The sequence below is a fragment of the Lepidochelys olivacea genome (assembly GCF_965140295.1).
Source record: "Lepidochelys olivacea isolate rLepOli2 genome assembly, chromosome: 2".
NCBI classification, from domain to species: domain Eukaryota; kingdom Metazoa; phylum Chordata; order Testudines; family Cheloniidae; genus Lepidochelys; species Lepidochelys olivacea.
The window spans coordinates 158,038,359-158,064,851 of NC_140412.1; the positions used below are offsets into that span (position 1 = coordinate 158,038,359).

The 26,493-nt window shown below is 42.1% G+C and overlaps 1 protein-coding gene across 8 annotated transcripts in view; it reads right to left on the bottom strand.

Moving 5' to 3' along the window:
• COL15A1 (collagen type XV alpha 1 chain) overlaps positions 1-26,493 on the bottom strand; it is a 275,266-nt gene that overhangs the window by 131,518 nt on the left and 117,255 nt on the right. For all 8 annotated transcript variants that reach the window (XM_084618725.1, XM_084618722.1, XM_084618723.1 and 5 more), the window contains 5 exons: positions 23,817-23,943; positions 21,802-21,917; positions 12,652-12,798; positions 12,044-12,070; positions 8,677-8,739 (listed from right to left, as the gene is read on the bottom strand). In XM_084618725.1, the coding sequence (XP_084474851.1) occupies positions 8,677-8,739; positions 12,044-12,070; positions 12,652-12,798; positions 21,802-21,917; positions 23,817-23,943 (480 nt within the window). The remainder of the gene's footprint in view (positions 1-8,676; positions 8,740-12,043; positions 12,071-12,651; positions 12,799-21,801; positions 21,918-23,816; positions 23,944-26,493) is intronic.

The window sequence follows — 26,493 nt, forward strand, 5'->3', positions numbered from 1 at the left end:
CTTGTATGTCACAGAAGTGAGCAGGATTTGGCCCTTGGATTATGAATTCTTTGGGGAGAAGAATGTGTCTTTATCGGTGTTTGAAAAACATCATGTTATAATAACTGAAAATTACACAGTCCAGATTCAAGCAATCAATTTAAATGTTAAGAATACTTGAGGTACAGTTTTTTAGGCCAAATATTAGCTCTCCATTTATGTCAGTTATAGGAGTCTTACACACCCCTTATTTGTGACTGCAGGTAATATACACTTGCCTTTCACTGGTGTCTATGTACTACGTGGACTGACACATTGAAAATGCTGAGGTGGAGGAATGTGAAATATTCACTTTGAACCTCATATTCACTTAAACTGTGCTTGGCTTTGAAATTTGTTGCATTCATGAACCCAAACCTACGGTCCCTAAAAGCGCAAGTGCATGGGTTGAGGTTCCCATACGAGTTTGGCCTTGCTATCTACTGGTTATTGCTGATGTGTGTGTAAGTGTAAGGGAAGCTGATGGTCTGTCACCCTCTTTCTCCGCTCCTGGGAGGTCCATCTCAACGTCTAATAATAATAAAACCAGGGCCGTCCTTAGGATTTATGCGGTATTACTAAACTGCTGCCCCTATGCCCGACAGCAGCCCGGCCTCGCAGCCTGGGGTGGGGTGGGGTCGGGAGGATGGACAAGGCAGAAAAGGATACCGAGCCCCCCGGCCCACCTCACGGCGGCAGAGAGTTACAGTTCCCCGCAGAGACCACCCATACCCTCTCCCTCACACAGAATGTGCGGCGCAGACATATTCGGCTCTGTGAATATGGCCCCTGCCTAAGGAGACTGCAGCACGTGCTGGGTGTTCGGGAGCCGACCTGCTCTTACCTGCATGATGGGTGGTGGGTGAAGCTGCCGCTTGGGAAGGCTAGTTCCCTAGTCCACCTCTTCTCCCTGTGGCCCTGCCCATACTCCACCCCACCTCTGCCCCTGGCCCCGCCCCCACTCTGCCCAGGTCCCACCCCCACCCCACTGTCTCCCTCCTCTCTTCTCTCCCCTTCCCTGATCACACCCTTCCAGCCAAATCCCTGAACCCAAATGAAGCAAATGACATTTGAAAAAAACACTCTTCTGCAATTTCTTCCTAAAGAAAATGGAGCGTGTTTTCCACCGCATGCCAGAAGGTGAAGACTGGACATGCAGATAGTACCTAATTAAAAGCACTAAACTTGGGAATAAAAAATGTCAGTCACAGTTTTTTTGATATACCCTGAAGTTTGTCAGAGATTTATTTGCAAAAACTTTGTAGTAAGGGCAAGTCAGCTGTCCTGCTGAATACAACATTAAATATTAGGGAATACATGATGCAGCTCTTCTCTGTTTTACATTTTCTTAATCAGTATTTCTAAGCTGATTTTATATTTTAAATGTACTCTTAAGCCTTAATAAAGTAATCATTCCAGATTACTACGTATTTAATTCACTGAAACAAAGATATTATTTTAAATTAATCAGTCACAGAGGTTTAGTGTGTTCATAACAATGTTCACTGCTTTTAGAAAAAAAATTATTTTGTGCGATCTCCATAACAATAGACATATTCATGAAATTTCATCAACTTTAAAACATATGTTTCCGAAGATTTTAGGCATAACAAAGGATTTTGTATCTTACTAAAGTAGCTGTAGCTCACTAAAGCTTATGCTTAAATAAATTGTTTAGTCTCTAAGGTGCCACAAGTACTCCTTTTCTTTTTGCAAATACAGACTAACACGGCTACTACTCTGAAACCTCTTGAAACTAGTTAATCAAATAGTCAGAAGTAAAGAAAGGGAAACTTGTTTGTCCAGCTATCTGGCAGGAAAGGGGTGTTGTCCCTTTAAGGGCTGTCTTCAACAGGGAGGTGAAGGGACAAAGGGATGGACAGAAAGGACAAGACGACTTTGGAAGCAAGTTTTTTGTACTATAGTAATTAAAATTAAAATGTGTATTTTAGATAAAAGTGGTCTTTTGAAGGATTTATTTAAAAAGCTATATGTCTGAAGATCCAAGCATTTAAGGCTAAAGATGAATACTCAGATTGTGCATCTAAAAATCTATGCAAGTGATTTTATAATCTTCAGCAACACACTAATGAAATATTTTAAAGCAAATTTTAAACTAAGGTCCTGTAGACTAACATGTTTGGAGTAAATATTACAGTAATGCACGACTGTTTTTGTCAGTAAATTCAGAAACTGACAGTATATATCTGGGGTTGGCAAATGCCTGTTAAATGGCTTCATTACCACTTGAACGGCTCTTTAACAGTTTCAGTGTTGTGCAAATAGGTTGGAAGGCTTTTTCCACTTCTAAGTGACTAGATCCCCTACAGAGGAAGACTCACCAGGCTGCAGCAGCTAGCTGTGGGAGCCTGCAGGAAGGGTCAGAACAGGATAGGAAGAGGGAGGTTGGTGGACAGTAAGACCCAGAGGTGCCCCAAATTTTTGGGTGCCCTTTGCAGCTGCATATGACTGAGGAACGGCCCTGAATAAAAGCTTGCTCTTATCTAGCCTTTTCATCAGTAAATCTCAAAGTGCTTTACAAAGAAGGTTAGTATCATTATCCCGCATTTGACAGATGGGAAAATGTAGGCTCAGCGTGGGAAAAGTGACTTTCGAAGGACACCCAGCAGACCAGTGGCCAAGCTGGGAATAGACACCCAGGTCTTCTGACTCCCAAAATCCAGTGCTCCTGCCTACTAGGCCACACTGCCTTTTGTGAGATAATAAGTGTATGCGCCCACTTCTCTCTGTGAGTTTTTTGTGGGGGCTATATCATATGTGATATGTTCAATAAGGATAAGTGCAGGGTCCTGCACTTAGGACGGAAGAACCCAATGCACAGCTACAGACTAGGGACCGAATGGCTAGGCAGCAGTTCTGCGGAAAAGGACCTAGGGGTGACAGTGGACGAGAAGCTGGATATGAGTCAGCAGTGTGCCCTTGTTGCCAAGAAGGCCAATGGCATTTTGGGATGTATAAGTAGGGGCATAGCGAGCAGATCGAGGGACGTGATCGTCCCCCTCTATTCGACATTGGTGAGGCCTCATCTGGGGTACTGTGTCCAGTTTTGGGCCCCACACTACAAGAAGGATGTGGATAAATTGGAAAGAGTCCAGCGAAGGGCAACAAAAAATATTAGGGGTCTGGAACACATGACTTATGAGGAGAGGCTGAGGGAACTGGGATTGTTTAGTCTGCAGAAGAGAAGAATGAGGGGGGATTTGATAGCTGCTTTCAACTACCTGAGAGGTGGTTCCAGAGAGGATGGTTCTAGACTATTCTCAGTGGTAGAAGAGGACAGGACAAGGAGTAATGGTCTCAAGTTGCAGTGGGGGAGATTTAGGTTGGATATTAGGAAAAACTTTTTCACTAGGAGGGTGGTGAAACACTGGAATGCGTTACCTAGGGAGGTGGTAGAATCTCCTTCCTTAGAAGTTTTTAAGGTCAGGCTTGACAAAGCCCTGGCTGGGATGATTTAATTGGGGATTGGTCCTGCTTTGAGTAGGGGGTTGGACTAGATGACCTCCTGAGGTCCCTTCCAACCCTGATATTATATGATTCTATGTGCCACTGCCCACCCATTCTGACTCGATGGGGCTGCAGGATGTGATCTGCCTTCATATTCTGTAGCAGAAGTAGGAAAAATGTTCCTACTGTCAGCAAGCGTTCTTCAAGAAGCAAACACAGCAGTTAGATGCCCCATAATCTCAGACAGCCAAGCCCTAGTGTTCTGTGCTTTTCTTTAATTATTCTGAATCGTCATCTGGAATTGCATCTCCCTCTGCTCCCATTTCTATTGTGAACTTAGCTATGTTTTTATTAATTAGGAGAATCATATGTCAGGTATCAGAATTTCAACTGCATCACAGTCACAAAGCAAAGAGGTTGGCCGTTTTTGACCTGTCACTAAATGCATTTATTCATTTGTTTCTTTGCTTCTACACAGTTTTGTCAAGTGGTTTCTATAGGGATACTCTTCAAATGTTCTTTCCCATATACACCTTTCATTTCTTTTTACCATATTCATATCCATAGTGCCAGTATTTAATTAGTTTGGGGCTATTCTCATTGTTTGCAGCCATGCACTCTTACAGCTCCTGTTTATTTGCTCTGATGCCATATGCTCTTTTTAAACAGAGGTTACAGTATTAGCACGAGCCAATGTTTGTATTTGGTTTTGTGCAGTTTTTACCACTGTACAGCCATTAGGGGTGGGCAACTCCCCACCCCCACAAATTCTCAAATCTGGAACAGAGTTCTATATAGGAGCCTACTATTTGTAAGCATTTCTGAAGTGCCTCTCACAGCTTTATCTATTCACTGCCCAAAGGTTACAAAACCAATTGATAACCCACCAGCAGGGCAGTCAATTCTCCAACCTGCTCTAGGATGCAGCAATTCCTGGCTTCCCGTTCTACAACAATGGCAGCAAAGAGACTTGCCGATAGACTTGCCAATAGATCCCGGAGCCTGTACTCACTCTTAAAAGCATACTCAGAAGCTAAGAGATGCTGACCACCGTCCTAGGCTACAGCTAGTCTTAGCAATTTTTGTGTAAACCAGGAAAAAATTTTAGGCCATTCCTACCCCATAAACATCGTGGAAAGGAATCAGTCAATCATATCAATTTGGACAGGGCAGGGTTAGTGAGATGGTTTTTTGGTGCAACTTTTAAACTTAAAACTAACTCACTGCATATAAAAGGGAGTGGGAACAATCTCCTATCCTTCCAGCCTTTTGCTGCAGGTAGGGTGACTAGCTGCTTATGCTGGAGGCTGTACTTAGCTGCCAACATTAAAAAAAAAATTAAAATCCAAGGAGCAATTCTCCAGAAAAGGGTCTTAGGGCTTCTGGATGCTTTTCAGTATGTTCCGAGTATTTTTTGCACTTGTAAAACAATGCCTTATGAACATCAGCTAATTAACTAACATCCGCTAACACTTCTGTGAGGTTCTATGTGTAAGTATTATCCCTATGCTACGGATGGGAAACAAAGGCAGAAAAGTTAAGTATTTTGACTGAGGCTGTAGAATTAGTCAGGAATAGATGAAGGTATCCTTCTCTTTCAGATCTGTATTTAGACCACTACCTCTGCAGCTACTAAGATGTTCAGCTCTTATGGACAAAAGCCACAATGGCTACTCAGCAGCAGTCCCAACCAATGCAGTTGCAGTGCTGGATTAGTTTGCCCTTAGTTACGCATTACTCTCACTTGGAGCATACTGTAAACAGCCACAATGTGTGGTGTTTGATCTTAAAACAATCTACTACTGTATTTGTACCATTCTAACTAAAAACAGGATGACTGGCTTCAGGGTGAGTATCTACATCTGAATATTTGTATTGGGAATCACGGAAAGAACTGAAGATGGAATGTGTGTGATTAAAGCTAGTTTGCTGGAAACTCATGAATCAGCTTTCCAAGCTGAGAAGGATATATAGACTTGAGGTTTTCTGACACAGAATGTAAACGACCATTGTAAACAGGTGAAATTCACCCATCAGCAGAGGGGCTACAGAAGTTCCCCAGTGGAGAACCACAAGAGCTCCTGCAGAGTGGCCATGCAGGGATCTTTGCATGTGGTGCAGCTGGGCCCTGCGCTAGCTCTGCATCAGCAAATATGGATGGCCCATTGTGTCCAGAATTACATGAATCCAATAGCCACAAACCACTGCATAGGAGATGGGTCAGGGTCACAGCCACTGTTCCAGCCGAGAAACTGATATGAGGTTGCAGAGTGGCTCCAGAGTTGTTCTGGGAGGTTGTGAGGGGAATTCTGTTCACCCCTACCTCCATGTACGCCCTTGCTCAAAGACCATGTTCTCAGGCTTTGTGCAACAGACAGTGGGTGAGGAGGGAGCGATGAATGTCACCCATTGTAACTATGTAATCATTGCCACCTCGTGGGGCCACTGAGGTCACCCATCTTTGTTCTGGTTCAGTGCTTCATAGCATGGTAGGTGCACCGTGACACAGGGGCATTTTCTGAAGGTGCCTCAGCTGCAAGGCCCTGTGGGCTCTAGCACCTAGTGGGACCCAAAGAGTATTTCACCCAGAGCCTCCAAATACCACACTTCTGCAGGACACCCAGCTACCAGCTCCTCCCCAGCCATACTCCCAACAGCTTGCAGGCTTGCCCTTTCTGCAGCTCGCCTCTGCCCAGCCAGAGCAGGAGAGAAAGAGAGAGACGCAGATTTGCCATTCAGCAGATTCATTCCATTGGCTTCTGCTGACCTGTGACTGCTCAGCAGCCGATTCAGCACATGGGAGTATTAAAGTATTTGGCTTTTGCCAACAGAGTTAGATTTAACTTGCAAGTGATAATTTGCCTGTAGGTATTTTGTCAGCTTCCAGCAATAGCAGGTCGAAACAAAAGCCTGAAGCAGAAAAGGTCTCTGCTCCAGCACACCGAGGTGGTCTGGGAGAAGGCGAAGAGATCTGCATTCACACGGATCCAGTGACTCCAGCATCCCCGACCTGGAGGGGCTGCAATTCTAGCTCCCAGACTGGAATAATGGCCACAGGGGGCAGAAGGGGGTACCAGGCGCGCTACACCCTGCTCTGCATTGTCAGGGGTGAATTTCATCTTTCTAAGTGCTCTGGACTCCACCTGAGTTGAGTCTGAATGTATTTCACATCAGGGATTTAGGAAGTTTGACTTGTTTTTGTAACTGTATCATGATCAATGGAATTGGAATCCAGGGACACCATGTTATTGAAGGACAGGGTTGCCAACTTTCTAATCGCACAAAACCAAACACTCTAGCCCCGCCTCTTCCCCAAGGCCAAGCCCCCTGCCCCGCGGCCCTGCCCCCCACTCACTACATTCCCCCTCCCTTGGTGCCTCGCTCTCCCACACCTTCACTGGGCTGGGGCCAGGGATGAAGGGTTTGGGGTGCAGGAAGAGGTTCCAGGCTGAGGCAGAGGGCTTCAGGGTGTGGGAGGGGGCTCTGGGCTGGGGCCAGGGATGAGGGGTTTGCGGTGTAGGAGGGGGCTCCAGGTTTGCGGGAGCTTAGGGCTGGGGCAGAGGGTTGGGGATCAGGGTTGGGGCACGGGCTTACCTCTGGCAGCTCCTGGTCAGCGGCACAGCGGGGGTGGGGGGCAAAGGCAGGCTTCCTGCCTGTCCTGATTCTGCACTGCATCCTGGAAGTGGCCAGCAGGTCCGGCTCCTAGCCGGAGGCGTGGCAGGCAGCTCTGCAAGCTGCTCTCGCCCGCAGGCATTGCCCCCGCAGCTCCCATTGGACGCGGTTCCTGGCCAATAGGAGTGCAGAGCCAATGCTCAGGGTGGGGGCAGTGCGCAGAGCCCCATGGCCCCCCTGCCTAGGAGTCGGACCTGCTGGCCGCTTCCGGGGCGCAGCACAGTGCCCGGAGAGGTAGGGACTAGCCTGCCTTAGCTCCACAGCACCGCCAACTGGATTTTTAAATGGCCCCGTTGGCAGTGCTGACCGGAGCCGCCAGAGTCCCTTTTCGACCGGGTGTTCCCGTCAAAAACCGGACAATTGGTCACCCTATTGAAGGACACTACGAAAACAGGAAAGGTGGGGAGTTAGGCTGGAAGCAATGCAGCCACGTGGACAAAGCAATGCACAGGATTTAATAAAGTTCCACTTGTTCAACTTAACCAGCGTTCAGCTTCACACTTTGCTAATGAAACACTGACCAGTTAACATTAATGATTCGTTTGTCCATTTGTCTAAATTGCTGGCTGAATTTTTCAAGTGGAATGCAGCAATTGATTCACCTGCACTAGCTACCCTCAGCTCAGCAGAGATAGGAGTAGTCACTTCAAAATGTGAACATTGATTTTGTCTACTCTGCAAGGCTAAAATAGGACTGTACTCTAATCTCCTACAGAGTTTATCTGGCAGAGTGTAGTCACAGTCACACATACAAGGCCCTTCATTTTTTGTTTAATATTTCTCAGAAAGGTATTGGTGTTTATTATGAAAAATTTAAAGTGGGTGAAAATTGGCACAAAATATTAACTTCTGGGTAAATATTGGGGTTAATATTGGAGGATCGGAGGAGAGAGAAAAGTAAGAGTATTGAAAGTAAAAGCAGTTTAATGCCCTGGTTTACTTCATGAATAGTACATTAACAGTACAAACACATATGCGCGCGTGCGTATCTTCTACTATATTAACTTATTTGACAGCCTCATATTTACACGTGGACTAAAGTATGAACATAAACATATCTACCAAATGTAATGCACTGGGTTTTCTTAACATAATCAGTATTTTCATGTACTTGAGTATTCCAAAATTCAGGTGAAAATTAGTAACAGAACAGGAATTTTTTTGGTAGAAATCAGTAAAACCTGAAAAGGAAGGGCCTTGCACACATAACACTGCAATTTTTCCAGCTGTGTCTTGTTTCTTTTACTAAGAGTTACACATTTATCTTCTCCAACTCTAACATATTCCTGTGAAAGCTTTACTATTTATATAAGCTAAATTTATACATCTTCTGGCAAAATCCTTAGGGCTTTATTGTGACTTACCTTTGAATAGATGCATGGCGGGGGAAAAGGGTGCATAAATTCTTCTTGTGTTTTCTGTATTTTATTTCTTTTCAGAATATATCAAATTAACACAAAAGCAAAAGATGAATGGTAGCTAACCCAATTGGTTCTTAAACACTGATAGGACACGTACCTTTTCTCCTTTAAGGCCGTCCTCTCCCTTCAAACCTGGCAATCCCTGAAGTCCTCTTTCACCCTAAAAAGACATTTTTATTCAATATTTTCTTTCCATTAAAATATCATTCCTATAAATGATGGATATTTAGAAAACCAAAAAGTGCCCATAGGAAAGTTGCTATAGTCTATTTGGAAGGAAGCTAGAGTGTGAAAAGTTCTCACCTGATTTTTCCCATGTATCTGTGATTGATTAATATATTAGCAGACCTTTTATAGGACAGTAGAGGATTACCTGAACTCTTGGAATAGTTCTCTATTTGTTCTGCATTTCCTCAATGTGATAATAGTAGGCAGATTCCAGGCTGACATTTTGTCTTCGCCTGATCTAAATTATTCATTTCCAAAATGGACATTGGAAGGTCACCAGTTTCAATTTCACACCAAGGTAATGGGCAGTAGGGAAGAGGACAGTTGGATATTTTCCTGTGGAAATACTTAAGTAATATACTGCTGTAAGCTGCTATTCGAGGTGCCACACATCATGCCTCAACATGAGGTGCTGACTGCACTCATCTCCTACTGGAATCATTAGAGCCCCATGCTGCAAGATGCTGAGCACCCTCAATTTCCATTGAGTTCAATGGGTGCTAAGTGTCTCACGGAAACTATGTAGTACCTTGCAGTATTCTAATAGTACCTTGCAGTATTAGGCCTCAAGTTTCCTTTTAACCCTCAGGGTTCTAATAAATGTCAACTCCCAAACCCCAACTAACCCTCCTATCCCATGGTGTATTTTCCCCCCAGTACAATATGCAGATTCTGTGTTCCATATAAGGCTTGAGCCTTTGCTCATTGAAGTCTATAACAAAGTTCCCATTGATTTTAAGTGGTGCAGGATAAGGCTATCAAGTGCAATGAATTAGCCAGCTAACCTAAGATTCTGGAACGAAATGCAGGGGAAAATGAAGCTCAGATTTATGTTTATTTGTGACCTTTTTCTCCAAGGAATCTGGACAATGGTGTGTGTTAGTCGTATCCACTGTCAGAGTCTAACCATGATAGCACTGTGCTAACTGTAAAGACCCATGAACTAGATGCAGTAAGAATCAAATGTACGCACAGGATTTCATTTTTTTCTTTGTGATTAATACTGATTTCTCAGGTGATTAAATAGTTATGGCAAAATGCTTTTTACGCATTCAGGCCCCAACCCTGAAAACACTTGCACATGGGCTTTCCTGCACTACTGCGAATGGTACATTGATTTCAATGTGATTGATCATAGTAGCATAGTTGAGCGTGTGTGAAAGTATTAGCACGATAGGGGCCTAACTGCACACAGAAAAAATGGTTTCAGAACATAAGTAAAGCTGCAACAAGATTGCTAAAGGAGGAAATACGACTCTTTATACTACAGAGAACTATAAAAGAAAAACATATCCAAACATGCAGAGTGTTTAAAGTGTTGCTCCCGCAGAAATAAAATTCTTAATTACTTTATATAATTGAAGCATTTTCCACAGAACATTTTGTCATGGCTTTTGTTTAAAAAATGTGTTCTGCTTACAGTTAAAATGCTAAGAGCAAGAAAGCATAGTGCAAAGCTGAAAAGGTCAGCTTCTTCTGCTGGTACAGCTTTTCTAATGAGAAATCATTTCTCCGAAATATGAATTGACCTTGTGCAATAATAACTCGATTTCTTTGAGCATGGAGTATGAACAGAGATTTGTGGATAGATGAAGCATTTTGCTTGCCTGTCGGGCTGAATAATTAACTCCCTCACCACTGGATTATTTGTATTGACTATTATAAAAATGTGACCCTCCCCGAGGAGTGTTTACAGAGGGCAGGAACAGACAAAGTTTTTAGCATTTGTGTGGGAGATTTCTGGAAGGGGACAGGGGTGCATAAGGTAGATGATATCCCCACCCAGATGGGAGGAAGTAGGGAAAATACAGCAAGAGGGTGGGGAGTGGGAAAATAGAAAAGTCATGTAGGTAGTGTAGCTGGAAGATGCATCACACTAGAGCATTGCAGAGGGCACATGGGTCACAGCAGCTGAGAAGAGAGTTGGGGGACTCTTGACTCTGGGAGAGTGGATAGAATGTGGCAGCTAGGAGAGAAGCCAGAGACCTGGGAGCACGGGAGAAGGTTGACAGAATGACACAGGTGAGAAGCCATTGGGGAACACCTGAGCATGGAAGAAGATCACACCAAACAACAGCAAAGATGAAAAATGCACTGGGACAATGTAATATGGGAGTGGGCAGGGTGGGTTTCAGGAGCTGGGAGGCAGGTTTGAGTCAGGGGAGGGAGGAGCAACAGGGCAATTGAAGAGGTGGGAAATGGGCAGAGGAGCAGTGGTGATCAGGAGTATGTGGTAGCTGTGGGCAGGGTGGAGCCAGGGAGTGAGGGCAGGTGGTGTGGGTCAGTTAATGTGACAGAGTTGAGGACACAGAGGAATGGGGGTGGGGAAGGCAGATGGAAGCTGTGGAGGAAGGATTGTACCAGCTGAGGTTAGGAATAGGAGATGGGGAAGCAGCTGGGAGTTGGGTGAGTGCAGTAGTTTAGGGCGGGTAATCAGATGTTGTTCTCACCTTGCTCTTAACACAGTACATACACTGAAAAGGGTCCAAGTATATCCTCTTCTTGGGGTTTCCTTTGTACTAACTTACATAGCAGCAAACAACTTCCTGCCAGAGCTTGGCTTCTCAAAGGGTTGGTCTATGCAGGGCTCCTCTCTTCTTCCTTCTAGTTCCCTCTCCCTTGAGAGAGCTCCTGTATAAACCTGGGTTGGAGCACAAAGTGCCCACCTGGTCTGGCAGCCAGCGTGAATCAGCAGGTGAGCCCTTCATTGCTAGCTACACAAGATCCTATAGGCTGACACCTTATTAAGGCCTAGAAGAAAGGGATTGAAGGGAGAAGCAGCTGGGAAACTGAAGGCTGCAATGCATCCCTTTGTTTACATAATGGTTACAAACACAGCTTTACAGCCATAAGTCATGGTGAAGGAGTTAGTTCAAGCTATTTGCCAACCTTAAACAGTATTCACAAAACAGAAGAAAGACTCCAGGACTTCTGAAATCTGTCACTTTAGAAACATGGTAATGTACATGTGAAACAGACCCGTGATCAGTCAAGGCTGGTCACCTGTTTGGTAGGGGTCTGTACCAAATGCCTGTGATGCACTTTGAAACATTACAGTCTTCTTGCTTTTTGTTATAACGTAGTGCAGCAGTTTACCAAAGCTGCCTCCTAAGAACAGGGTTGCAAAACAGCATTGTATAGCTTAAGATCAAACTTAGCTGAGTGTCAGTCTGGCAAAGACATGCTAGGTTTCTTTCTCTTCAATGAACTAAAATATGCATGGAAAAGGTACTTACTGGCAAGCCATCTTTACCAGGAATGCCCTAAAAGAAAACACCCATTTTAGAAAGGTACATAGAACATGTATAAAGTAGAAGAAGGGGGATAAAAACAAGTAACTGCATCTTAATGGCCAGCATTTCATGCTGTGACAAAATATCAAAACAGAATTGGGATCTGTATTGTGTTACCACGTGCACTATTTTGTATACGTATTTAATTGGGGGCATGTATTTGTGATCAAGGAGAGAGTGAAGTATAACACACTCTGTGTATCCAGAAGCTGCAGCCTACAGGGGATACATAAACCATGCTTCTTGGGAGCTACACAACCTGTCCATCCAACATTTCTCAAAATGCAAGTGCCATCCTTGAGGAGCTTGGCTGATGCCTCAGCAGTTGTGCTGTTTTACACCTTTTGGGCTGGAATCGCCATGGTCAGGCACCTTGTAGAACCATTGACACATGTTCAAAGGACTACCATTTTGATGTGGTATGATTAGACACCCACTTTGACTACACAGGGTGCAAGGCAGTAGAGAATCAGCCCTTCACCCGTGTGTGATAAATGAATATTAGTCTCTCTAGATGATTTGTGTGGCTTCAACAGAGATGCAGTACTCACAGGTTCACCGTCTCGCCCAGGTTTTCCTAGGGGCCCAGGGGGTCCTTGAATCCCTGTCTGCATTTCTTCTAGTTCTGACTTTCCTGGTGGTCCTGGTGGCCCTCGTGGCCCTTGCTCTCCTTTTTCGCCTCTCTCACCTTTTTGACCCTAAGAATGTAAAATATACAATAATAGGTTTTATTATTTTCTTTCTGTTATTTTAACATATTGCCATTGTATCTACAGGCCTCACACCAGTTTGGGGCCCCATTGTGCTAGGCATTGTACAAACATATATTACAACCAACTCAGGGTATTAAACCTTGTTCTGACTAATCAAGATGAATTGATCATTCAACTAAAATGGGATGATTGCCTGGGTACAAGTGGTCATGACCTAATTTCACCAGTTGTGTGCAGACAGAATATAGTCCCCAACCAGCAACATATACACTTGGTGCTTTAAAAAAGCCAGTTTCCCACACAAAACTGAGTGGGAGGAGAATTTAAACATAAAAATGTTAATAATAATGGGCAGTTATTTAAGAATGCTTTGTTAAGCACCCCAAAAAAATCCAACACCCTTGCCTCACCCCACACACAGTTCAGCGGTCATAAAATAAGGCTTCTTTGGTTAAAAAAAAAAATCAACCAGGGAAGTGAAGTGAAGTGAAAGCAGTCATTACCACATATATGGAAAAAAGTAGGAAGCTGATAGTAATGAGTACAAATCAGCAGTTAATAAATACAGACAATTGATAAGGGAGGCTAAAGGCATCAATGACCAGCAGGATAAAGGACAATATCAAAAGAACATCCCAAGCAGTGGGTCTAGCTTCTATTTAAAAAAAAGTCATAGGCATGCTCTATCTCCCTCTTAAAGGTGGAATAAGAGTTTTATTTGTCCTCCCCTAAGCTGGGAGGACAAGTACCAAAACAAAACAAACAAAGGCAGAATTCAGTTCCCTAGCTGGGGTTTTCTAGCCCACAATCTTCCAAGGTTTTAGCCCCACCATCCAGAAGCAGGAAGCCAATAGCTTCCAATATTTGAATTGCCCCCTTTCACGGACAGGAGAACTATTATCTGGCCCCTCTCTGTTCCTGATTGGCTCTAGACTCTGCTTTCATTAGAGGTCAGGTGAGGCTTAAACCAGGACAATTAGTCCCTGTCTTTCCGGCCAATTGGTGGTTAAGGCAATCCAACTGATTCCCAGGTGTCAGGAATCTTTGATGCCCTTTTGATTCCCAAAAGAGAGCCAGAATGGAATTCAAACAAACAAAAACAAACAAAAACACACACACACAAACCAAATGCTGCAGCTCACACAGAAAAATAAAATGTACCCCACAAGACAAGATGATCTTTCATATTCCATTTGTATCACTCCCCTAATCACACCACACACAAAACAATGAGTTGTATAAAATATAGAATCCTCTCCTAAAGTATATACCCCACAGAGCACCAGAACACCCTCTCACAGAAAATAAAAACTAGTTCTTTACACATATCAGAAAAACTAAATCCTACCAATGGTATTGGTCCAAAATCAGATGAATGGTAAAACTGTCAATCATGCAATAGACAAGGCAGAAGTATTCAATAATTATTTTTGTTCTGTATTTGGAAAAAAGCAGGATGATGTAAGCATATCTTTCTGTTCTCACCCAATATGTCCTGATATTTCACTCTTGCGATCCGGTCACCCTATTTACAGGCGAGTTTTGACATTGTTCGCCCGCCATCTATCAACACAGCCAGATTCTACTAGCTGGCAAGGGGGTGAAAGGAAAGGAGGGCAATGAATCATACCCTCCCCGCCAGCATTTCGAACGTGGAAAGTTGATCACGTTGGGACGGTCGGGAGGGGGGACCCACACATCTCCTTGTGGTCTGTTCATTTGGCTGTGTACAAACTCAAGTACATGAGAATAAACCAAAATGCCTGGCTGTAGTTGCTAAGGAACCACAAAGATTTCCCAGAAATGAACAAAGGTAAGTGTTGTTTTCGTGACTGAAATCTTTCAAAGGCATTGGACTTTATACATTTACTCGTGATGTTTTACCATTTTCCGGCATTTTTTTGCCACAGATACATGGACGTGATCGGAGCTATGCACAAACTTCCAGTATCATGATCTGAATGATCTCCCGTTTGCCCTTTTGTCGAGTCATGCTGTTGAAATAGTAGCCATATAATAAAAGTATTAATTTTAAATAAACCAATCTGGTAAAAAAATCAATCCCAAAATGTCACTGTCTAGAGGTCTAAAGCATAAAAGAACAGCGACTTCATTTAAATCTGGATGAGACTATAGAGAGTCACACCAAAGTCACATAGTGTAATGCCTGTTAAACTTCATGAAATATTCACATATGATGAGGACAACGGAGTGGTTTGTGTATATTGTCGAGATGCCAGAGATCCGGGAGAATTTTCAGCAGGAAGAATGTGGAATGATGTATGGAAGTTGGATTTCTTAAAGCATCATCTGTCAAATAAGCCTCATATAGATGGTGTAACAAGGCTTAGAAACAAAAACCCTTCCTTACGGAGCGGATTGTTTAGCATGATTCTTGAAAGTCCAGTTGAAAAGCAGAGGAGGCAAATTAATCTTGAATGCAAGCGCTGAAACACAGAAGACATCAAGGTACTTATTGACAATGTGTTCTTGGCTATTAAAATGAACAGCTCAGTGCTTTCTGTTCAGGATATTAATGACCATATGGAAAAGTATGTGCGCACACCAGCAAGCTGGAGAAGTAAAAATTATGCTTTTGAATTTCTTGAAATTAGCAACTGCATTGTCCAAAATGACCTCATGCATGAAATAACATTGGCAATGTTTCATACTCTAGCTGTTGATGAAAGCACTGATATATCCATTAACAGATACTTGATGCTCTACTTTAAATATAGATCCATAAATTCTGCAGACTATAAAACTTTGTTTGGTGGACTATCACGATTGCAAGAATGTGATGCTGTTTCAATAGTGTTTATAAAAAACACCAACTTGATCTAACGAAAATGATAGATTGAAAATGGTGATGTACACATCTGATGGTGCCTCCGTGATGTTGGACAAACTCAATGGCGTGGTGGCTCAGCTGAAATGTGATATTCCACACTTAGTCAAGCAACATTGCATTGCACACTGGGAAGACTTGGGGATTTCCGATGCATGGAAAGAGGTCAAGCTGATAAGAGATATCGAAACCTTAATGAGAACTGCCTACACGGTGTTCTGTCGATCATCCAGGAGAAAATGCAAATTCAGGAAATAGTGGATGCTTCTGAATGCTAGTCAGTGGCTTTCAGGCCACTCAATGAAGTGTGCTGGTTATCTTTGCACTTCGAGCAATTATTTGCAACTATAATCCTCTTCTGGAATATTTTGAGCAAGACAAAGATACTGATCCAGTTTCTAAATACTGCCACAAGAAGCTGAATACCATGGAATACCGAATAACATTAGAAGTTTTGAACGATGTTTTGTCAGAGCTGGCTTCACTATCCACACTGCTCCAGAAACACGGCCTTATACCTCTTGAAGCATTTCACCTTGCCAGAGGTAAACTGAACAAGGTCAGAAGACAGTACCTTGGAGAGTCAGTCTTATGGAGTGACAAAGTTAAGGCTCTCTTAGATATGAGCTCTCAAGAAAATAATGAAATTGATACCAGTTCCATAATAACTTTCATAAACATCTTGTGTGCACATTTGGCAGACAGGTTTCCAGAGGATGAAGTTCAGGAGTGGTCCGCTTTTGATTGTGCAGCAATAGTTAAGTGTGACTTCAATTTTGGAATTCATCAGGTCAAATCCCTATGTTCAAAATATAAAGACTTTCTTGCTGAAGAGATTGTTGTAGTCAGTCAGTACAATGACTTCAAGTTTGCAGTAGCCAAAGAATCAAAAGCCAATTGGTTTTAAGTTTCCCAGATATGGTGATATTTGCTCACCAGAATGAACAGTTTCAGGATCTTGCAAAGTTGATGGATATTGGAGGAACATTCCTAGCATCAAGTGCAGACTGTGAGTGTGGCTTTAGCTTAATGAACACTCTAAAAAACAAACTACATAATCGTTTACAAGTAGATCATTTGGACATGCTGATGTGTATTAAGAGTTACCAGCTGGATGGAGGACTGATAGATCTGGACAGAGTTTATATTGAATGGGCAAATGAAAAAGTTTGCAGGGAAAAACAGTAAAGTTAGTTTAGCAGTCTTTGATATTTTGACCAATAAGGAAATTAAAATGCATTTGTAATTACATTTCTTATTCTTGGCTGATAATCATTTATTGATATTTTTTAGGAAAATTTTAAATTTAAAACACAAACTTTTGTTTTTCTTTTCTTTTTTCTTTTTTTTTTTTTTTTTACTTATGACGTCTCTATCTGAAAACCCATATAAATTGACACAAATTGCAAATTAAAACTTTTTAAATGTATAAGCATTTTACTCGCTTGGGCGCATTTGCCTCATGGTGCACAAATTTTAACTCTGCTTCAAAAATTTGCACAGAAGAAATTTTTTGCACACATGGCCTGTCAAAAATTAGAGGGAACATTGACTGGAAGATAGCTTAATGTGATGCCAATTTTTAAGAGAGACTCCTGAGGCTATCTTGGCAATTATAAACTGGTAAGCCTAACTTCAATACCAGGCAAATTGGTTTAAAACTATAGTAAAGAACAGAATTTGCAGACACATAGATGAATTCAATTTGTTAGGGAAGAGTCAATGCAGCTTTTGTAAAGGAAAATCATGCCTCATAATGTATTAGAATTGTTTGAGGGGGTCAACAAATAAGTGCACAAAGTCTGATCCAGTGGATATCATTTATTTGGACTTTCAGAAAGCCTTTGACAAGGTTCTTAAGCAAAGTAAGCAGTCATGGGATAAGATGGAAGGTCCTCTCATGGATTAGTAACTAGTTAAAAGATAGGGTAGGAATAAATGGTCAGTTTTCAGAATGAAAAAGAGGTAAATAGTGGTGTCCTGCAGGGATCTGCGCTGGTGAGGCCACACGCAGAGTATTGTGTCCAGTTTTAGGGGCCCCACTACAGAAAGGATATGGACAAATTGCAGAGAGTCCAGCTGAGGGCAATGAAAACGATTAGGGCTGGGGCACATGACTTATGAGGAGAGACTGAGGGAACTGGGCTTATTAAGTCTGCTGAAGAGAAGGGTGAGCGGGGGATTTGATAGCAGCCTTCAACTACCTGAAGGGGTGCGGGGGGTCAAAAGAGGATGGAGCAAGGCTGTTCTCAGTGGTGGCAGATGACAGAACAAGGAGCAATGGTCTCAAGTTGCAGTGGGGGAGGTCTTAGTTGGATATTAGGAAAAACTATTTTGTGTCAAACCAACCTGATAGCTTTCTTTGACAGGGTAACAAGCCTTGTGGATGGGGTGTACATGTGGTAGATGTGGTATATCTTGACTTTAGTAAGGCTTTTGATACTGTCTTCTCATAAACAAACTAGGGAAATATAACCTAGATGGAACTACTATAAGGTGGGTGCATAACTGGTTGTAAAATCATTCCAAGAGAGTAGTTATCAGTGGTTCACAGTCATGCTGGAAGGACATAACGAGTGAGGTCCCACAGGGATCGGTTCTGGGTTTGGTTCTGTTCAATATCTTCATCAAGATATTTAGATAATGGCATAGAGAGTACACTTATAAAGTTTGTGGACAATACCAAGCTGGGAGGGGTTGCAAGTGCTTTGGAGGATAGGATTAAAATTCAAAATGATCTGGACAAACTGGAGAAATGGTCTGAAGTAAATATGATGAAATTCAATAAGGACAAATTCAAAGTACTCCACTTAGGAAGGAACAATGAGTTGCCCATGTACAAAATGGGAAATGACTGCCTAGGAAGGAGTACTGCAGAAAGGGATCCAGGGGTCACAGTGGATCACAAGCTAAATACGAGTCAACAGTGTAATGCTGTTGCAAAAAAAGTGAACATCATTCTGGGATGTATTAGCAGGAGTATTGTAAGCAAGACACAAGAAGTAATTCCTCCACTCTACTCCACTCTGATTAGGCCTCAACTGGAATATTGTGTCCAGTTCTGGGTGCCACATTTCAGGAAAGATGTGGACAAATTGGAGAAAGTCCAGAGAAGAGCGACAAAAATGATTAAAGGTCTAGAAAACATGACCTGTGACGGAAGATTGAAAAAATTGGGTTTGTTTAGTCTGGAGAAGAGACGACTGAGAGGGGACATGATAACAGTTTTCAAGTACATAAAAGGTTGTTACAAGGAGGAGGGAGAAAAAACGTTCTTGTTAACCTGTGAGGATAGGACAAGAAGCAATGGATTTAAATTGCAGCAAGGGCAGTTTAAGTTGGACATTAGGAAAAACTTCCTAACAGTCAGAAAATAAAAGGAGTACTTGTGGCACCTTAGAGACTAACCAATTTATTTGAGCATGAGCTTTCGTGAGCTACAGCTCACTTCATCGGATGCATACGGGTGAGAAAACCTGGATTTGTGCTGGAAATGGCCCAACTTGATGATCACTTTACATAACTATTACCAGCAGGACAGTGGGGTGGGAGGAGGTATTGTTTCATGGTCTCTGTGTGTATATAATGTCTTCTGCAGTTTCCACGGTATGCATCCGATGAAGTGAGCTGTAGCTCACGAAAGCTCATGCTCAAATAAATTGGTTAGTCTCTAAGGTGCCACAAGTACTCCTTTTTTTTTTTTGCGAATACAGACTAACACGGCTGTTACTCTGAAACCTAACAGTCAGAGTGGTTAAGCACTGGAATAAATTGCCTTGGGAGGTTGTGGAATCTCCATCCTTGGGGACTTTTAAGAGACGGTTGGACAAACACCTGTCAGGGATGGTCTAGATAATACTTAGTTCTGCCTTGAGTGCAGGGGACTGGACGAGATGACCTCTCGAGGTCCCTTCCAGTTCTATGATTCTATGAAGCACTGGAATGGGTTACCTAGGGAGGTGGCGGAATCTCCATCCTTAGAGGTTTTTAAGGTCCAGCTTGACAAAGCCCTGGCTGGGATGATTTAGTTGGCGTTGGTCCTGCTTTGAGCAGGGGGTTGACTACATGACCTCCTGAGGTCTCCTCAAACCCTAATCTTCTATGATTCTATGGTGTGGAGTGGGACCAGTACTGTTCAACATATTCATAAACGAACTCAAGGGGTAAACAGTGAGGTGGGAAAATTTGCAGACAATACAAAGTTACTCAAGATAGGTAAATCCAAGGGGATCTCACAAAATCCAAGGGGATCTGAGCAACAAAATGGCAGATGAAATTCCATGTTAATAAATGCAAATTAATGCACTTTGGAAAACGTAATCCCAACTATACATACAAAATGATGGGGTCTAAATTAGCTGTTACCACTCAAGAAAGATCTTGGAGTGATTGTGGATAGTTCTCTGAAAACATCCGCTCAGTGTGCAGCAGCAGTCTAAAAAACTAACAGAATGTTAGGAACCATTAGGAAAGGGACAGATAATAAGACAGTAAATATATTTCCTCTATTTAAATCCATGTATGCCCACACTTTGAATACTATGTGCAGTTCTGGTTGCCACATCACAAAAAAAGATCTATTAGAATTGGAAAAGGTACAGAGAAGGGCAACAAAAGTGATTAAGGGTATGGAACAGCTCCCACACGAGGAAAGATTAAAAAGACTGACTCTTCAATTTGGAAAAGACACAACTAAGGGGGGATCTGATAGAGGTCTATAAAATCACAAAGGTCGTGGAGAAAGTGAATATGGAAGTGTTATTTACTCCTTCACACAACACAAGCACCAGGTGTCATCCAATGAAATTAATAGACAGCAGGTTCAAAACGAACAAAAGAAAGTACTCTGCGCGCAACACACAGTCAAACCTGTGGAACTCATTGCCAGGGGACATTGTGAAGGCCAAAACTATAACTGGGTTCAAAAAAGATTTAGATAAATTCATGGAGGACAGATTCACTAAGGGCTATTAGCCAAAATGGTCAGGGATGCAACCCCATGCTCTGGGAGTCCCTTGCCTCTGATTGCCAGAAGCTGAGAGTGGATCACAGGGGATAGATCCCTCAATAATTGCACTGTTCTGTTCATTCTGTCTGAAGTATGTGGCATTGGCCACTGTTGGAAGACAGGATACTGGGTTAGTTGTACCACTGGTCTGAAGGCTTTTCTTATGTTCTAACACTGTGTGCTTTTTTATCAAAGTACTCGGGGCCATGCCCAGCTGCCATTACTCAGGCAAAACTCCCAATGAATTCTGGGTAAAGACTGTAGGATCAGCCTCTCAAATTTTGAGGGAGGGTGGTATTGTTTATTCAGTTCTAGAGATGAGCCACAGATACAAATTTCAGAACTGAACTGCTCCAAAATTCAAGGAGTTTGGGCTCAACTGCTCTATCCATCTGATAAAGAAGGAGCCCTGCTGCATGTTGTGTAACATACCAAACAGATTTAAAACTACATAACATGCACCAGGGGCTTTACTTTAAGAATAAACTAGCCCCCTAGTCTGCAAGGCTGTCTCTACAAGTTAGTTCAAGATGCCTGTTATAAAATGAACAACAAACTCCAGGGTCTCACTTTGAGGATCTATAGTAGTTCTTTTCCTTCTTCATTGCTTCTTTAAATATTGTAAAAGTAGTCCACATCAAAAGTACAGATTTGCTCTGACTATGGCTCAGTCTGAACTGGAAAGTTTGGATCTAGATCTGAACTGCCCAACAGTTCAAAGAAAAGGAGGACTTGTGGCACCTTAGAGACTAACCCATTTATTTGAGCATACGCTTAAGCTTAAGCATAAGCTTTCGTGAGCTACAGGTGTAGCTCACGAAAGCTTATGCTTAAGCGTATGCTCAAATAAATGGGTTAGTCTCTAAGGTGCCACAAGTCCTCCTTTTCTTTTTGCGAAGACAGACTAACACGGCTGCTGCTCTGAAACCAACAGTTCAAGTGGGTTTGGATACGATGTTGCCATGAGATGCCATACTTGCTTAAGTATACAAATAACTGATCACCATAAACGTTATTAGTAAGCTGGAAGGGATAAAGGCACTAATTCAGGAAAGCATTTAATTATATGCGTAAGTGCTTTCCTGAATCAGAGCCACAATGAGGAGCTACATAGTAAGCCAGCTATACTAACCTTTTCTCTGCTCACTCCTTGCAAAACAATAGCACCAGAACCAGCTTCTGGTTTTAGAATTTCCTGGGCTACTGTAGTGGTGTCACTTTCATGTTGATTTCCAGCATTTGTTGAACCTTAAATAAAATAAAATAAAATAAAATAAGAGAAAACACACTAGAAGACATTTAACAGGGAAGAGAGCAAACATACAGTAAGGCAAAAGAAAGAAAATAATTGGTATTTGACAAAAATACACAAACAGAAGATGAAACTGCGAAAGAAGAAGAGAAACCCCCAAAACTCAAGGCAAAAATAAAATCTTTCTGTAATAGAGAAGGATGGAGTTAAATAAAAACATTTAGTTATTTCAAAAACTTTGAAAGATGGTCAGGGGAATTTTTTTTTTAAAGTGCAAAAAGAGAGACGATAGCTACAAAAGAGAGGATATACTGTAGGAATGGGTGAGATAAGGAGAGTGCATTGGATGATCTTCTTGCTTAAACCCTTTGCCTTCCCACTGCCTAACTTTCAACTGTGCAGATTTAAAAATGAGGCATGTGCCCTGCAAGGTTTGTTTGAGGAGCCGTTGGCTTAAGAGTGAGGTAATTAGTTATGCAGTATCCTCTTTGGCCTTACTCCTATTGCTGACCCCTGCTCTAGTAATGTGTTTGTGTGCTGCAATTTTCTCACTATTGGAGAACTGGGTTCCTCTGTGCTTCGTGCCCTGCTTAGCACTTTGTGCTTTGGCACTTACACATTAAATGTTCCATGCCTGCGCTACATAGGATCAAGTACTCTATACACATTGGGAAAATGGTGCCTCACATTTTAGATTTTGTACCCCTCCCAGTTTCTCACTTTTCATCACCATGACCATCCAATGAATGACAGTTAAGTGACCCTGTTGCTAAGACAGTAGGCTGGAGCTCAAGAGGTCTGGGTTCAATTCTTGGCTCTGTCACAGACTTCTTGTTTGACCTTAACCAGGTCACTTCGGGACAGATTTTTAAAGGTATTTAGGTCCCTAAAGATGCAGATAGGGACAAAGTTTGATTTTCAAAAGTGCCTAGACAATTAACTCCCACTGAAATCAATGTATGTTTAGGTGTCTAAGCACTTCTGAAAATCCCACTAGGCACTTCTCTGTACCTTTAGGTGCCTAAAGACCTTTGAGAATCTGGTCCTTAATCTCTCTGTGCCTGTTTCTCCACTGTAAACTGGGGATAATACTCCCCTACCTCACAGGGTGTGACAAAGATACATTTGTCTGTGTGGTACTCAGACAGTACTGTGATGGATAACAGTGGTGTTAAGTATGCAGAATTCATTACCATAAGAGATCACAGAATTAAATACTGGAGCTAAATTTTTAAAAGGAGCTGGATTATTTATACATTCTAAAATGGGGTAATGACACTTCATGATCCCAGGCATCAGCTGATCTAAGCAGAAGTTAGAGAAGTAAAAATTCTTCCTTCATATAATACTGCACAGTTGACCAGGTACACAACTGTGAGACGGCAGAACTGGTGGGTATACATGTCTGCTGGCTTGCATTACTGTTCACTGAGATTCATACAGACCAAGAATTTATTTTAATTCTTTGTTTGATCTGTTTTTCCTCTCAAATAAACTACAATTTATTTAAATGCAGCTATGATTGGGACTCATCTTTGTTGATGGGGGTACGCCTGCTCTTTGTACATCTAAGAACTATGGATCTTTTTTGCCCAAGGTGTGGTTAAATGATCTGTGGGCCCCACAGTTAGCAAAAAGGGGCTCAGGAGGGGTTGCAGTCTCTACCTATAACCACTGTTACAATTGACCAGCTTGAAAAATTCAAAGTGCAACTGTTTGGAAAATGCATTTTACCCTGCAGAAGGCTCAACACGTTCAGTACTGAAGAGATGCCCATCATAATAAACAGAGTATATTTCAAGTAGCACCTAAAATGTGCCACGTGCTTTCCATACAGAGAAAATATAGGCCCGGCCCTGAAGAGCATAGAAATAAAAAAGGGTAGCATATAGTGCCTTGTTCTTTGATTGTAGGGGGTTCAGTTGTTTCATCTAATATATGATGTCCTGAGAAATCCATTTCTTCTGATTGAGCTGACACCGTTGGAGGTGCTCCTACAGGTTCAGCTGTTCTTTCTTCAGCCTAAAAACAAAATAAATTCCCAAACAATTGCTTAGCAAGGAAGTAAAGCAGACATATTTGATCATTATTTCTGAGAAAAGTCTCACCATATAAAATGAATAAATAGGTTTGTTCTACTTCAGAGCAGAAACAAACCTGTTATATTTATGAATTGCAACTAGAGTCTTGGTTTTCTTCCAAATAGTACTTTTTTGTGCACTTGTTCCTAATAATGCCTAATTCTTTCGAATGCGTTTTCAGTTACTGCTAAAAGGCAGGTAACAATACAATTAACATTTACTAACAAGCAGTATTTGCACATGGGTACATTACAATCAAGCTTTTTTCTCTTTAACTGCTGTTCTTTCTTAAATACCTCATTTCTGTTTGGCAGGAACCATCTCATTAATTTATAGCAATATGGTTTTAATATGAATTCCATATAAGATGTATGAAAGTTTCAACTAAGTTCTCCAGAAAGGCTAGGAAACAGATTTGAAATCCAGATCCTCTGGCCTCGGGAAGAGAAATTTGGCACAAGTCTGGAGAGGGCACAGGTGGCACGAAGCCACCATAGTGGCCTCTTGGTCCTGGAGCTGGCAAGTGCCAGCCCTATCCACAGAGCTGGCAGTCTGCTCTGCCTTCTGCTGGCTGCCCGTGGGGTCAGGTAGATGTAGGAGCACACCTGCCATAGCACATACACAGGGCTTGTCTATACAAACGGTTAATTTGTGGCAAGCTGGGATGTAAATCTACCTTGCCATGCACTAACTGTCTGTGTGGACCCTGCTGACATGACTAAAATTTCCTTAGTACACTTTAATCTACACACTTTATAATGAGAGTAGACCAAAGGGCATTATAGAACTTTAGTGCATGGCAGCAAGGTCCACGTGGACGGTTTGTGCATGGCATATTAGTGTGAGGTAGAGTTACACCTCAGCTTGCCATGCACTAACTGTTCACAGAGGCTTGAGACAGAGCTGGCTCTGTGCCACCAGAGGATTGCCCTACTCTGTCCTCCACTGGCCAATTAAGCAAGGTTTAAATGTGATTTGTGTTACCATAGCAACATGGAGCACATGCAGTGGGCCAAAAAATCTGGCAGCGATGCACACAATGGTAATAAGGAATTTTAACATATTTTGCTACACGTGTAAAAGAATGGAATTATGCCTAGAACATCTTTAGCCTGATATTATCCTTCTGTTTTTATGTATATACAAGAGGGAAAACCTTTCAAAGAAGTTTGCTGTGTTTCATAATAGAACACTAGAAATAAGGTTTAAGGCCCTTATCCAGGAAAGCATCCCTATTCAAGATAGCACTTAAGCATGTTCTCAGGTCTCACTGAAATCAATGGAAACTAAGCACATGATTCAAGTTCAATATGCACTATGATGCTGTCCTCATTTTAAAAAGAAGGACAGTGACAGCACAGAGGGGAGGACTGAATACTAAGCCCTGGGGGCAGGGACTGTTTTTGTTCTATGTTTGTACAGCACCTAGCACATAGGTACTCTAGTCCCCATTGGGCTATCACAATACAAATCACAATTATGATTGGTGGGTGCAGATTCTGCTATTTCCAGATTTGAGGAAACATAGGGTATGTCTACACTGCAATTAAAAACCCGTGGCTGGCCTGTGCCAGTTGACTCAGGCTTGTGGGGCTTGGGCTAAGGGGCTGTTCAGGTTTGGGTTGAAGCCTGAGTTCTGGGACCCTGTATGGCGCGAGGGTCCCAGAGCCTGAATGTCTACAGTGCAGTTAAACAGCCCCTTAGCCCAAGTCAGCTGGCACAGCCCAGTCACAGGTGTCTAATTGCAGTGTAGACATACCCATATTTGTTTTAGGAAGTCAATTCTGACTTGCAATTTCTTTCAAAGCTTAAAGAACAAAGGATAACTGAAGTCTTGTTCACTGTGGGCCAGATCCAACTCCCAATGAAGTCGACAGGTGTCTTTCCATTGATTACACTGGATTTCAAACACCTTCACTCTAACATATTACATAAATTTGTGTTCGCTCCTTATTTTCTCTTTTCCTTTACTTTTGTATACCTTTTTTGTGATATATTCCAACTATTCATTGGAGCCAACAGCTAAAAGTACCCTTAAATATAATCTGTTGATTGGAATTATAATAAACCTAGACTATTAAGCTTTGCCATGTTTTAACATGCAGTACAGGACTTTGTGTATATAAATCCTTTAATAATGCTGGATCTTGATGCCTATGCCTCCTGCAAAAGGAGCAGATATTTTTTCTTCTAAATACAGTCTCCAGTGACTTTCCTCTTCTGCTTCTGTATAACCAATGCTACACAGAAACAACAGATAGAAAAGGACAATCCCTGGCTTTGTTCAATTATTGGTATCAAATGTTTTACATTAATGTGAAGACAAATTAAGCAGAGGAAAGATTTACATAAAACGTTTCCTTTTACTAATGTTAAATGATAGATAACCTTTAATAAAAGGAAAAGAAAGTGATCTTGGTAATTCCACTCCAAAATCTCACTTCCTTCCCGAGAAAGATAATGGGAAAAATACTGAGGGGAAAAAATGGTT